Source organism: Passer montanus, unplaced genomic scaffold (assembly GCF_014805655.1).
Source record: "Passer montanus isolate IOZ18808 unplaced genomic scaffold, ASM1480565v1 scaffold1, whole genome shotgun sequence".
NCBI lineage: Eukaryota > Metazoa > Chordata > Aves > Passeriformes > Passeridae > Passer > Passer montanus.
Window position 1 is genome coordinate 12,566,108 of NW_024356504.1, and position 14,805 is coordinate 12,580,912.

Genomic DNA, 14,805 nt, shown 5'->3' on the forward strand with positions numbered 1-14,805 from the left:
CGCTGCGTGCGTGCCTGCGGGCTCGGCCTCGGCCTCGCCTGGCTCCTGCTGTGCTGCGCGGCCCGCCCGGACCCCGCAGGTAAGCCGGGAGCCCCCGGGCGGAGCGGGCGGCAGGGCGCGGGTGCGCAGCAGGGTCCTTGAGCGCCGCGACGGGCGGGTCAGGGGGCGGTGTGACGGGCCTTCCGCCCCGGCGGCGCCTTGGGGCGCTGCGCGCGGCGGCAAAGTCCGACTGCGTGGAAACAACCTGGGAAACTTCGAAGGAGAAGCGAAGAAGGCAGGGGAAAGCCCCGGAGCGCCCTCTCGGACCGTGCGCTTGGCCTGGGGCGTCGCTAAAGCCGCGGTGCCACGTTCCCGGTGCCCGCGGAGCCGGGCCCGGCCGCGGCCTTTGGCCTGACAGCTCGGGGACGGGAACGGCCGGGCCGGGCAGCTCCCGCCCCGCCGCCGCTGTTACCGCCGCTGCCTGCGCAGCGAGCCGCAGGAGGCTCGCCTCGCCCGACAGGAAGCAGGTGGAAAAGTTTCACGTTGAGTAATTCTTGTAAGCCACGGCCGCTAGCCGAGTCAGAGCTTCTGGGAAACGAGCCCTTCGCTAAGTTCACATATATTTTATATCCTGTGATAGTAACAGGCTCAGGTTTGTAGCTGAAGATGCCACGAAAACTTCATGGCCTGGAGTAAACTTCACTGAGCTGGAGTAATTATTAATAAATTTCTGCCAGAGAGATTTGGTGAGACAGCAGCAGCACTTTTTCCAGGGAAATTTTAAAAAGTGATTTTTCCACTTGGCATCAGTATGGAGGGTGTGGAGGAAGAAGTGAAAGAAGACATGAGAAGAGGCTAAAAAGTTGTTAGAAGAAATGAAAAAGAGGAATAAAGTCATGAGGGAAGAATAAAAAGCAAAAGCAGATAAAGCGCAGGGTTAAAGGATACCACAAAAGCATGTTTGGTTGTTGAAATATCTTAGTTAGTAGGATGAAAGGGACATTTGGTTGAAGTTGGTGTGCTCCTTAAAAAATTCACTGTAGTAGGTGGGTGACTTACAGATTCTTCTTTACAGTGTGATCAGCTAGGTACTATTTAAATACTGTTTGGCACTTACAGTGGAAACTTCGTGGGTATACTGGGAAGTAGTGGTAAAATTCACTGCATTAACATCACTGAATATTTTCCTTCCTGTTCAGCCAAACCTATTAGTAAGTCATAACAGAAAACGCAGTAGGAATGTGTTTGACCGTGCATTACTATTAAAAGCAAAATACTACTCAGCAGATTCCTTATTTAAGCAGCAGAATAATAGCCTTGTGGGTCTGGGACAGCCACGGTCCATTTCAGCCTGATTAGTGGAAGTTCTACACTGTGGAGCCATCTTTATTGTGGCATAGTTTTAGGGCATTTTTTCATGGTCTGCTTAAACCTGGTGCTTTTAAGAAGTATTCTTATACTGACAGAGGTGTTAGCTTTTCTTAGGGTGATCCATATACTTTCGAAATGGTATACTGTGCTTTATCAACTTTAATTTTTCTCTTTAATCACAAACTACGCCAGAACAGAAAATGAAACTCATCACAACTGAAAATGAAACTAGAGTCCTTATATAATTTTTTTAATTATACTCCTAATCTGTTTTGTGCTGTCTTTGGTGGGATAGTACTTCTAAAACTTTTTCCTCAAAGCAGCGTTCATTAACTTAGTAGTACTGCAGCTGCACCCACAAACTGGTTCAAATGTAAACCTCACATGCTGTGTATCATCTATGAAACACGGTTTAGAAAAAGGTGCTGCTTAGTAAGTGAATGTTATTATTAATTATGTTTTATGGTGTCTGTTGTGTGTGTTACTATGTTTGAAGATAGGCATGAAGACAAGATTCTTTATACAGTAAGCTTGCAAATTAATCAGGGGCTGATGCAATCATTGCATGTTAAATATAGAGGAAGAATTCTTATTACTAGAATTGGATTCAGAAGTCTCATTTTGTCTCTACTCATTTTATAAAGACTTGGAAAAAGCTCTTTTTCCAAAGAAGTTAAGACTCACTAAAGGGCAGGAAAATGCTCTGAATGTGGCTTCTACAAAAGAGGGGTTTTTATATACAAACAGCAGTTGTGGTACTTCTCTGAAAGCATTTCTCAGAATGTGATTGCCCTTTTAAGAATGAGCTTCCTGTGAAAATGACACTGAATCATAGCCATATGTTTGTTCTTTTGCAGGCAACGATGCGTTTACCATTCGCCATGACAAACAGAACAAGTGCATACAAGTTAAAAACTCGCTGATAGTCATAGATGACTGCAGGGACACGAGTGAAGCTTTATGGAAATGGGTATCCCAGAATCGCCTCTTTCACTTGGGGTCCAAGCAGTGCCTGGGACTTGATATATTCACCAAATCAGTGTCTCGCCTGAAAATGGTTGATTGTAACTCAGAATTAATGCTGTGGTGGCGGTGTGCTGATGCTTCCATCCTTGGTGCATCTCAGTACAAAGTAACTATCAAGAATAACTATGTGACTGCAAGCATAAATGCAACAGACCAGTGGAAAAGCAACAATTCCTCCAGTGATATATGTCGGTATCCCTACCGTGGTAAGTAAGTTTGCACTTTGAAGATTTTTTTATTTGTTAAGGGCTTTTTGAGTATGTCAGAGCCAATATGTTCTTAAAATTAGTTATATGAAAAGATTGATCAGTAAAGCAATAGAATAGAATGTTGTGCTGTCGAGAGAAGCTTTAAAGGTTTTTAGTAAAAAATAACAGCACAGCTAAAAAAGTTGTGTTACTGAGTGGCTTTCTTAGCAGGCTTAAATCCCCCTGCCCCATGTTTCAGTGCAAACCTATTTAATCCTGAAATACCAACCACCTTCCATCAGAACTGACACTGTCCTCGCCACCATGATGGGCATTTTCCTGTTAGCAGGGTTTGAGGATGTTTTCTTTGCTGGTAGGCAATACAGTCAAATTCAGAGCATGCTGCCAGCTCACAGCCTGCTGGGCTGGGAGCTTTGTTGTGGTAGTGTGTGCTCTTGCCATGGAAGCTTGTCTTGTCTGAAATCTCATGCTTCCTGGAAGAAGTGGTGAAAATGTGCTTTACCTTTTCCCTCTTCTGTACGTGTTGATGGTTAAGAGTCCTTGTTCTGTAGGACTCTGCAAACAAAACACCTGGATTTCAATAAGACAATGGATTATCTCTATCTTATTGGTATGGGGGAGACAAGTTTCTGCTGTTTCTCAGAAGGAAATGTACAGAAAAATGTTTCTCAATGTATTTTGTTTTTCAGTTCTGGCATTGCTGTATATTATCTGTAACAAGAAGATATGGTATTTTAAGACCACAAGTGTGGTTTGCATGCATTTAGGTTCACTGTGTCTGTACAAACAGTAACACTGATTTGCTGTACTTTCCATGTCCAAGCAAGGGGAATGTATTTAATTCTTTTTTTTTCCTTTTTTTTTCTGCAGAAGTTTATACCAAAGATGGTAACTCTTATGGTAAACCCTGTGAGTTCCCCTTTCTGTATGACAAGGTGTGGCATCATGATTGCATTCAGGATGAAACTCACACGGGTGGGAAATGGTGCGCCACTTCTGAAGATTATTCTCGCAATGGAAAATGGGGAATCTGCTTACAGCCAGGCATGTTGGGTTTCTGAATAGACATCCCAAAAGCATTCTGCCACTTCTCTGATGCACAGCTCCACCTTTGTGTGGCTGTTAAGCTGTGTAAAAGCTTTTCTGTTGCAGTGTTGGCTTAAACTGCGAGTATTAGTGATGACCGAGATAAAAACCAATAGACCCTATGTATTATATTCAAAACTTTTTTTTTGAAACTTTCATAATGTTTCTGTATAGTTTTAGCTACAAGTACCTTCTGCTTCTTTTAAACAGAGGATGGTTGCCATGATATCTGGGAACATGATCCAGGGTCTGAAAATTGCTACCAGTTTAATACACAGTCTGCTCTTTCTTGGAAGGAAGCTTATATTTCATGTCAAAGGCAAGGAGGAGATTTACTTAGCATCCAAAATGCATCTGAATTAAGTTACATACAAGGTAGGTGTAATTATTCACATACAAGTATTGGGAAATCTTTATGAAGTAGAGACAGCACTTCAGTTTCTGTCCTAAATCTCTGGGTCAAAAGTTGATTGAACTTCAAATATTTCAGCTTTCACTTGTGTAGCAAAATTAAGGTTCTAATCTCATTTTAGGGAGTTATTTAAATTTATCTGTATGATTTCCGTATAGCAGTTAGATGTTGTCCATATTGTTAATGAGGAATACCCCCAAAATCTTAAATACAGGCCATAGTGGCAGTTGGTGTTTTAGCATGTTACCCTCTTGCTATGAAATTGTCCTCCATGGTGTTCAGTCTTGACCTGTTGAAATTATCCAAGTGCCTTTGGGACTATAAAAACAAAGGAGAAATGCCTGAAGACACTGGGAGGGAAGGCATGTGTGGGTTAATTCCTCCTCAGTTCAAGAAAGTTTGCAGAAGTTGTCCTCCCTGGTGTTCAGTCTTGACCTGTTGAAATTATCCAAGTGCCTTTGGGACTATAAAAACAAAGGAGAAATGCCTGAAGACACTGGGAGGGAAGGCATGTGTGGGTTAATTCCTCCTCAGTTCAAGAAAGTTTGCATGTCCAATTATAGTTGCAATGTTTCTTTTCTCAAATGCATGCCATTTCAGAATGTATTTTCAATTTAAAGAAGACCAATAAAGGATGAGCATTTTATACTAATTGTTTTCTTTAAAAAATATAAATCTCTAGGCAAGGATGACATTGCTGAGATCTTCTGGATTGGCTTAAATCAACTGGATGTTTCTGGTGGTTGGCAGTGGTCAGATCACAAACCTTTGAATTTTCTCAACTGGCATCCAGGTACTGATATTTCTGGTGGTATTGACAATATTCTCAACAGGAACTAGTATTACTTTTTTTTCATCTCATTCCACTTTCAGAAGCATCTTTTCCTCCTAGCCAGCAAATCTTTCTGTTCTCATTTTATATTTACAGCTGATTAGGTTAATAAATCTCTAAAAAAATATAACTTGAATATTTTTGAAGTCCGTTTTAGTAAAGTATCCATAGCTTTCCTAGCTGCTAAATTTCTCCTCCCACTGACAAAATGACACTGATTTCCCTCAGATACTCTGATTGTTTGTGTTTGAGCAAGGACTGATGCTACTTAGAAGTTTAACTTGGGTTTTTTAACTTCAAGGTTGCCTAAATTTGTTTCAACGTGAAGATGAAAGAGGTATAAAACCCTTGAAAAACCTTTTTTAATTACTCCAAAGATGCTGTAAGATTAGTGAGACTAGGTGGAATTTCCAGGATGAATTTTTAACTTTTCACAAATATTTTATGAATCTGTGTGTATATGAGAATCCCAGAGTATTAGTCATCAGTCATTCAAGCTGAATTTGAGCTTTTTAAAGTGGAATTCTCTTTTTTCTTTTAGTTTCTAGAATAGTGCTGCAACTGGAATTCTGTGAAAAGTTTGAGAAGTGGTTTCTGTTACTTCTTTGATAACTTTGCTAAGAAATTTCTGTGGGATTTTCCAAATGTACTCTGCCTTTTGGAAAGGTTAAGAACTTTGCTGCTTGTGCTACTGACTGCACCTTCTTCTGGAAATGTGACCACTCTTGTAGGACTGTAATGCTGAGCTAGAGGCCAGACTATCCTGGGATACAGTGGCATGATTTAGTCTGCAGTCATGGCAGACATATTCATGTCTACCCCTCTTGTGGAAGTACTTACTGGTGCCTTACAGGAATTTTGATAGCTGCAAGTTGAGCCCATTACTTTTCCTTTCCTTTTGCCCCTCTGAAAAGACCATGTCCTTGTCCTTCTGCTCTCTTTCATGGAGAACTGACATTTACCCTGTGCCTTTTTTCTGTGAGCCTGAACTAAGCCAGTACAAGAGGAACTGAGGTGCTCTGTGTAGGTCACAGCTTGGGTTTGCATTGAGGCTCAAAGGAAAAGAAAGTTAAAAAGTTCCATTAAAAAGGGGCTCCAAGGGAAGCTGAAGACTGCAAAAAAAAAAAAAAGAGTTATTCTCTGTGGTGTTTCAGATCTTTGTTTCAGGCTTTGTCTAAGGTTTCTGTTATGGTAAAGGTTATGGTTAGCATTGAGAGAAATTGCAGAACTGTGTTTGGAGTGGGGGTGGAATGGGACTGCCAAAGGAAACTGAGGGCTGCAAAAATGGCTCTCCCCTGAGATATTTCTAGTCTGGGAAAGTGCTCAGCCAAGGGTTCCTTGTATTGTAAATAGAACATTCCTCCTGGTTCTATGATTAAACATTGGAAAAGAAGTCAAGATTCCTTGATTCTGAAACTTACTCTGTCTTAGAAAAAAACATTCTGTGGGACCTGTGCTAAGACAGCTGCCCTCAGTTGATACAAATTACATTCTTCAAATACGAGGTGCCATACTATCTATCCAAAGATGTTATTCTTGTATTGAACACCAGTAGTGAAAAGAAGCAGTCACCGCCTTAGTGTGTGATAACTTGTGCTGTTATGTTTTTATTTGTTCCTGTCTATAGATATGCAGAGTTCATCCCCACTGGATGGGACGAGTTGTGTGGTGATGAATGCTGCTTCAGGTCAGTGGCAGAGTTACCACTGTGGGGCTCAGCTTCCATATGCTTGCAAGAAGTCACTCAATGAAGTTTCAAGTGCTCCAGGTAGGACAGTTTGCATTTTTGAGTTTTGTATGTTAATGCAAGTACAATGTTCACTTATGGAGTCATTCTTTTCCCTCCCAAGCCTTTTCAGGCATCTCTGCCAAAACATTTTCACAACAGCTTTGGTTTTTTAGCAGAGCAGAAGCAAACTCTGTTTCTTCAGTGTCAAGATGATGCATCGCAAACAGTTTTCATTTTTTGCAGCTTTCTCATTCACACATAAAGCATTTTGCAGCAGTCCTGCCCTTTTCATCACATTTTCCTCCATGGCTTGTGCCTTCTTTCATGTATTACTGGAAGTCTGGAACTGGCAGTTGCATCCCAAACCTTTCCACCTTTGCTTTAAGCCTTTTTCTCTCCCTCTTGGTGTGTATTGACATAAAATGGGACTTACCTGCATCTTAAATCAAGCTCTGTTGAATTCAAATAGAAGTAGTCAGGTAACCTTACTGTCCTCTGAAACCAGGCCAAGCACTGAAAATCAGAGTGTAAGAGTGGGTAGTTTACTTGGTGTGTAATCTTTACTGGAGCCATACCAGCTCTTACAAGATAATAATTCCTTTATCTTGACCTACACGCACAAACAGAGGCCTTCAGTGTTTACAGTGACACATAACTACTGCCATGCTTTTGGCCACTTACCTACACCTGAATGTCCAGCCCTTCCCATGCCCATGACCTCTTCTTCTATGTATGCTTTGGCCTTACCCACATCCCAGGGCTCTCCTGCAAAAACTTTTACTGAAAGGTAATTGTCTTTGAATGATAGGGATGTCTAGAGGAGAAGGGGTGCGGAGTATCTCTGGCCAAGGCATGTCCTCTCCAGCTTCCCCTGGAGAGGTGTGTGTGTTTAAAGAAGAAATAGTAATCAGTTTAAATTTAACTAAGCTGGTCTAAATTTTGCAGTGATACTCTGAAAGCTAATTGTCAGTTAACAATTCTTGTCTGTTCTCTGGCTGCTCAGTGGGGTATGTTGAGTTATTACCAGTGTTTATATAGTGTTTTATTCATTAAAAATAAAATTCATGTGGTTGGAGTATTTTATAGTGGGTTTTGAACCAGAAAGGCTATCAGTATATACCTTTTCAGTGTCCATTAAAACTAGTTAGAATTCTTGAATATCTTGAGAAGAAAAAAATATTTAAAAAACTAGGCATTTGTTGAATTGTTTCTTTCCTGCAGTGAATCAACTTGATTTGTCTTGAGTTGCTTTTGAAATCTTGCTTACAATTACTTTTTAACCTTTCACTTACACTAAGACCAGCACCAGCTTAATGTAATGCAGTCGTGCCGTTTGCTTTCACTCCCACTAACTTCTTTCTCCTTCTGCTAACTTCATGGTTCCAAAATATGAGTTCTCCTAATGCTGCATTGAAGTCTATTTGTTTGACTAAGCTGTGACCCTTTCTTACATGAGTCCTGAAGGGATGTGAACAGGTTCTGATTGCTGCCTTCTGGCTATTTTCAAGGTGCTGCTGACTTTAAAGCCAGCCCTTTGCACTAGGCAATGTAAAACAAAAGCCTCTAATTCCATTTCTCTTCATGATCAGAGTTTTGGAGGCACTTGGATACTCGCTGTGATCCAGGCTGGCTCCCCCACGATGGCTTTTGCTACATGCTGATAAACGACCAGGCGCCTTGGAGTTCAGCAGATGAGTTGTGCAAAGCAAATAAGAGTAACCTCATCAGCATTCACTCATTAGCAGATGTTGAACTGGTTGTTACAAAGCTTCATAATGGTGAGTCGGGGTAGTTGTAAAGGTCAAACACCAAAGTGCTGCACACCATAAATTACAAACTGCTTTCCACCTTCTAGCATAAGGTTGTCATAATCTCTAGCTTTTAAGTGTGGGTGTTAAAGCTGAGCTTGTACTCAGGCTAGTGTTGAATGTTGCTGTGCAGATCCAGGCCCCCTGTGTTAGGACTTGTTCTGCTTCAGTCTATTAATTCATTTATTTACTGGGCTAACCTACTTCTACTTTTGTAATACTTTGTGCTTAATTTGCTCATTCAAAGAGAATAGTAGATAGTTGGGTCAATATTTTGACATCTGAGTCACTGAACTAATAAATAGTATCAGTATTGTTTGATGTTATGTCTTTGGATACACTCTAAATTTGGTTGAGGGTTTTTTGCTTGTGTGTTCATTATTTCTGTTTGTTTGTGGTTGGGTTTTTTTCCTCTTTGTTCCTTCTCTGTTAAGCTTACTCATGGTCATGTGATTATAAGTTAAGAAACAAGATAAACATATGGTCTTTTCTCACTGTAAGAAAAATAATATCACTATACTGCTGCACAGTATTTTTCACTGCTGCAGTATGGTAAAAAAATTAATTTTGCTGATAACACATTGCTTTCCTGTTAGTTTGAATATTATATTGAAACAAAAATGTTGTCCTAATTTTAAATTACAGATGCTGAAGAGGAAATGTGGATGGGTCTCAAGAATGATGATGTGCCAACCTTGTTCAAGTGGTCAGATAACTCACCTGTGGTTTTTACCTACTGGGATCAGAATGAACCAAAAGTTCCCTTTAACAGCACTCCTAATTGTGTGTCATACTCAGGCAAGGTAGGAATACAGTCTTGAGTTTGGTTGTTGGTTTGTATTTTTTCATCATAATAGAGGCAATTGGTATGTGTGAAAGTCAAGGAGGGGGATAAAGCAGATAGCTGATCTTATTTCTTTAAGAAATAATCTTTAAAATACATTTTTCTGCAAGCAAATTTCTTAGAGTTATTTAGCTGGAACTTTGTAGCCGTGTACTGCAAAGAATGGAAGAAATGACTCTTAGGTCTGAGACTAACACATTGTTGGCCAGACAGTTGGCCTTGTCACTCTGTATTTTGGGTTACTGTACTCTTGCATGTGTCTGGCAGAAAGGTAGGAAGGAAGGGATATCTGGGTTCAGTCATCTCCCACACCAATTTTGATCACCGAGTCTGAGGATGGAAGGTTCTAAAAAGGGTGTTGGTGAAGGAAGGAGGTCACTAAGAGTGGGACACAGGCTGTATCTCATCCTGCAGATTCATTAGAAAAGTGGAGCATGCATTTGCCTGCTGTGTCAGCAGCCTGGCATTGGAGTTTGTGCTCAGCTCCTCTGAGTTGTCTCTGAGCTATTTCCATATTAAGCTGAATACACCTCCTGCACCCATTCCCTGCCTGATCTAAGAGAGTTGGCACCACCCTGGCCATTTCTTTCCTCTCTGGATGTGATCCAGAATCCTCCCATCTCCATGAGTATCAGCTTTCTCTCTCCCTTCCATTATATGTACCTGTGCATATAATCTGGGGCATCCCATATCTATACTGGAGGCATTTTGGCTTTCTCACCAGTGGAAACAGCCCCTGCAAACACAGAAATTCAGAGATTGTTAGAATTTAAAAGACTTCTTTTTCCTTTTATTCTTACAGCTGGGACAGTGGAGGGTCAAATCCTGTGAAGAAAAATTGAAATATGTTTGCAAGAAAAAAGGAGAGATTTTGAATGAAACAAAATCAGATAAAAGTTGTTCATTGGAAGAGGTAATAGGAAGCCTCTATTTCTTTTATTGTCATTTGGCTCAGAAAGCTACTTGAAATCATTTACTTCCTCTACTTCCATTTCTTTCTTGTCTGTTCAGTAAAGTCTTTGAAACATTTTGTCTGAAAAAGGACATTTACATAGCATAAACCAAATTTCACATTCTCCTAAGCAGGCTCAGGATGTATTATCAGTCTCTTTATTGATGAAAGTATTATAAGCTTGGATCCAGGAGAGGATTGTTTTATTTATTTATTTAAAAGAAATTTATTTTATTATGAATGTTATTGATAACACCATTTGTTCTGTTGTTTTTGCTCAAATTGTTTTAAAATTAAATAAGCACTTTGCAACATAATGATATGCAGAGATTGTTAAGTGGGATTATGTTTGTTGCACTTCACTGGCTCTCATTTTTGTTCTATTACTTGAATAAAGAGAGGATTTTTTTTGGTTTTTTGATTGGGTTTTTTTTTACAGTATGACATCTTATGGCTTAAATAAAGCTTTTGTCTGTTGAGCTAGCCTGGGATGGTATTGCTAGCTATTTGGTTCAGTTTTGTGTGGCATATTGCTTGCAACAGGAAAGGTGTTTACCCCTTATCTTTCTTTCTTTCTACATGACCTTTTTACTCTGTCTTTTCAGAGACTTCCAGCATGTAGAGTTACAGCTTTCTGTGCTGTTCAGACACCAGTGGCATTGCTAGGCTACAAAAGAGTTAACACATTAATGTTTCTTGAAATTTCAGTGTAAATATGGCAAGAAATGTTTGAATAACCGAGAAATTTTGTAAGTTCACACATTTTCAGTATTGAGTATTTTTCTCAGAGGTAAAGAAACACTGGTGTATGCCTTCCTAGTATTCTTGTGTTTGAATCCTGGCCTTGGTGGAACAGCATGAAATTACATGACCTTTTAACTCTGTCTTTTCAGAGACTTCCAGCATGTAGAGCTACAGCTTTCTGTGCTGTTCAGACACCAGTGGCATTGCTAGGCTACAAAAGAGTTAACACATTAATGTTTCTCGAAATTTCAGTGTAAATATGGCAAGAAATGTTTGAATAACCGAGAAATTTTGTAAGTTCACACATTTTCAGTATTGAGTATTTTTCTCAGAGGTAAAGAAACACTGGTGTATGCCTTCCTAGTATTCTTGTGTTTGAATCCTGGCCTTGGTGGAACAGCATGAAAACTCCTATTGTTTTGAATAGGACTGGGCTGTTGCCCTTGTGTTTCTCTGTAAATGCAATAGTGGTCAGAAGACTCTGCCCAGGCAAGCTAAAACAGTGGTGTATTTTATTCCTGTGGCTGCATTATTTTTTACAACTGTGAATTTGAGAGTTGATGATAGTGGACCTTGTGTGTGACACAGTGCATTTCTTTCTTGTATATGCTGTGCCAGCTTGTGGGCACCAACCAGTGCTGGCAATGATTTATTCTCTCCTGTAGGTAATGCCTAAATTAGGTTGTTTTGTATAAATGTGGTTTTTGTTCTCTAACCAGGGATGGGAGAGACATGGAAACTACTGTTACAGAATTGATAAAATGGAAGTTTCATTTGGAGCCCAGTGCAATCTTACAGTGATGAACAGGTAAAGCACATTTGTAATTGAAAGCATATTTGTAATCTATGAGCAAATTTGACATCACAATCTTGGAGATAAAATCAAAGATTAAAACTGCTGTATGATAACTAATGCTTTGTAAAGAAAAAGTAGAGAGAAAATTGCTTTTGCAAGAACTAGAAATGTGTAACAATGGTAAACCTACAATGTGAAACCTTGGAAGCATGAGAATTCCCAGCCTGCTGACCCCATGTTGAATATGGAGAATGCCTGGATGGCTGTTTGAACTGACTCATGTAATATCCCTGGTTTTTAAAGTACCTCAGTAGTTTGGTATCTTTCAAATATTGACTCCGATTAATCTGTGAATTTTCAGATTTGAACAAGAATTTATTAACAGTCTAATTAGAAAGGACACAAAAGTTGAAGAAAAGTACTTCTGGACCGGTTTGCAGGATATCAGCCAGTCAGGAATATATTCCTGGGGTACAGTGAATGGGGAAACACCTGAAGCTGTGACATACACTAACTGGAATTCCATGCAACCAGGTAAATTTGAAAACTAAAAACACATAAAAATACTGTCCTTTTACATTGAGCAAGCGCTGCAGTACCATGTTACAGAACTCCAAGCATGCAATAAAGTTGTAATTCACAGTTATGTCAGGGGTTTTTTGGAAACCAGCCAATGGTTTTAAATGTGGTTTTGTTTGCTTTAATTTTAGAGTTTTCAGGAGGATGTGTGGCCATGTCAAGTGGAAATTCTCTTGGAAAGTGGGAAACTAAGGATTGTAAAACCACTAAAGCATTTTCTGTCTGCAAAAAATATATTGGGAAGCCCAAGGAGCCAGAAGTGCTCCCAAAGCCAACTGATCCCTGTCCCCTTGGGTGGCATAATGGATCTGGCCTTGCCTGCTACAAGGTAAAATGTTATTCCTGTTTGATGTTAATTGCTCATTACTGTCTTGGAGGAATTGAGTGATCAGCCATTTTGTGGGCATAGCTGTCTTGAGGGCATTTTCAAGGTGCTCCTCACCAGGAGAGGGAATTGGAGTTGATTCAGATTGACTGCCTGTAGATACTGCCATTCCTGGAAGGGGCATTGTGCCTCTTTCTGTGGGCAGCTGGCTGGGGCCACAGCACTGGCCCTGTACTGCTGCCCTCAGGCATGCACAGACATCTGGATAGGAGGAAAGCACTTTGCCTCACCTTCCCTTGCCCTTTTCCTTTCTGTACTCCAAGAGTATAGATAGGAGAGGTAGGATTTTCTCTGGTTTGAATATGGATATATAAAAACATTCAGCCTCAGTTGTATTTTACTGGTTTGAAGTGAACAGTGGAAGCAAGCAGCTGTGCTGTTTAGCTGGAATGGCTTAAACACAATTTTATTTAGAAATGCAGTTTTTACCCCTTCTATTAAAAATTAAAACTGAGGCTGTTCATTGGATTCATTATTTTTTGACTCAGTGTCTGTAATGAACTGTTTCTTGTAAACAGCTCATATAGCAAAGTGGGGAAACCCAGCTTGAATAACAAGGGTGTGGGCAAGTATCCCAAAGGGACAGGTCTGTGCTGCTGTGCAGCATAGCTTTTCCATAGCTGATGGACATGACAGCTGGCCCTGGCAGCTTCTCCACAACTGTTGTTGACCAAATGCAGCATGTCTGTGCAGAGAGATCCAGCTGATGGGAATTGTCTTGGACTGAAACCAAGGGGATCAAGTGGATGTGTTGGCTGAGGTGTACAAGCCAAACTTGCACCTCAGTGCATACAGGTTTCCAAGGGTGTGCCAAAGAACTTTCTTCATGCACAGCACATAAGTGAGCCCAGTTTAAGTGAACATTAGGCTTTGTAGTTCACTATAAATTTGAAAGAACAACATCACTTATAACTTGACTTGCGGTTATAGAGTGAGCTGGCTGGTGGTTTCTAAAATCTTTCTGGTAAAGAAAAGCAGAGAAACTCTGTCATGTGGAATATGTTGTGTTTGAAATAAATTTTGTCAGCTAAACTGCAGAGTCTGGCTGTTGTCAAGCAAACTGAAAGAAAAAATGTTAAAAAGTCAAGTTCTTTCCCTGTGGAAATACCAGTTATTAAATCTCAGGTGGCCATATTTTAGTAGAACAGGAGTGTTTTAAAAATCCTGCCCCATGTGTCATTTTCTGCTCTGACATTTGGCTGTTGGCTGTGAAGTTCTTCCACAGTGAAAGAGTGCTGCGAACCAGGACCTGGGAAGAGGCAGAAAGGTTCTGTGAAGCCCTTGGAGGCCATCTGCCTAGTTTTAGCCACCCAGAAGAAATTAAGGCACTTCATTCTATCCTGAGAAGAATGATCAGGTAACAAACTAGCCATGTTCTAAAGTTTTGATTCTGCAGTGGATCGCAAATGCTGCTGCTGACCACAGATGGCAAATATGAGATAGAGTGTGACACCTGTGTTTCCCACAGAACACTTAGATGTGGCATTTGAACTGCCTTGCTGGCAAATGTCATGTGAGTACAGCTTGGGCCAATATTTCACATTGCTACAGGCAGCACAGGAAGAGAAATTTATGTAATGGAAGAAGCTCAGAGCTCAAATCTAAGTCTGTTGTTACAATAAATTATTCCTTCTCTGTGTTGAATTTTGGCACACTTAGATGGTAAATGTACCTACTTTTTACTGGTACATTCTTTAGAGATGAGTTATTATTTCAGTTTTTCAGATACATCTCATTTTTATTCATGAAATGCTTCCTGAGTAAACTGGGTGCTAACTTTTGAAAATGTGAATAATGTAGTGTCCAGCAATCTGGTTGGCACAGATCCTATTTGGCATAGCTGCACTAACACTAGGCATTAGATGGGTGTGCTGAGTGTTCTGGTATCAACAGATTAAATGCTAAATAATTTATAAGTTTAAAGCTTTATTTTTAATCAAATGAACTGTCACTGCCAAGCTTTATTAAGCATTGGTGTGGTGTCAGATCCTTGTGTAATATGGTTTTTTTGATTGACAGTCTGTTTTTTCAGAATTTTTGCCTTCTAAAACTC

General features: G+C 40.2%; 1 protein-coding gene across 1 annotated transcript in view; it reads left to right on the top strand.

The window, feature by feature from the left end:
- Nucleotides 1-14,805, top strand: part of LY75 (lymphocyte antigen 75) — a 61,681-nt gene that overhangs the window by 17,171 nt on the left and 29,705 nt on the right. Inside the window, exons 5-17 of the mRNA XM_039701295.1 lie at nucleotides 334-631; nucleotides 2,208-2,582; nucleotides 3,456-3,629; nucleotides 3,882-4,046; nucleotides 4,766-4,876; nucleotides 6,543-6,683; nucleotides 8,234-8,422; nucleotides 9,098-9,255; nucleotides 10,099-10,209; nucleotides 11,712-11,800; nucleotides 12,150-12,322; nucleotides 12,499-12,695; nucleotides 13,967-14,109. Of these exons, the coding sequence (XP_039557229.1) occupies nucleotides 334-631; nucleotides 2,208-2,582; nucleotides 3,456-3,629; nucleotides 3,882-4,046; nucleotides 4,766-4,876; nucleotides 6,543-6,683; nucleotides 8,234-8,422; nucleotides 9,098-9,255; nucleotides 10,099-10,209; nucleotides 11,712-11,800; nucleotides 12,150-12,322; nucleotides 12,499-12,695; nucleotides 13,967-14,109 (2,324 nt within the window). The remainder of the gene's footprint in view (nucleotides 1-333; nucleotides 632-2,207; nucleotides 2,583-3,455; nucleotides 3,630-3,881; nucleotides 4,047-4,765; nucleotides 4,877-6,542; nucleotides 6,684-8,233; nucleotides 8,423-9,097; nucleotides 9,256-10,098; nucleotides 10,210-11,711; nucleotides 11,801-12,149; nucleotides 12,323-12,498; nucleotides 12,696-13,966; nucleotides 14,110-14,805) is intronic.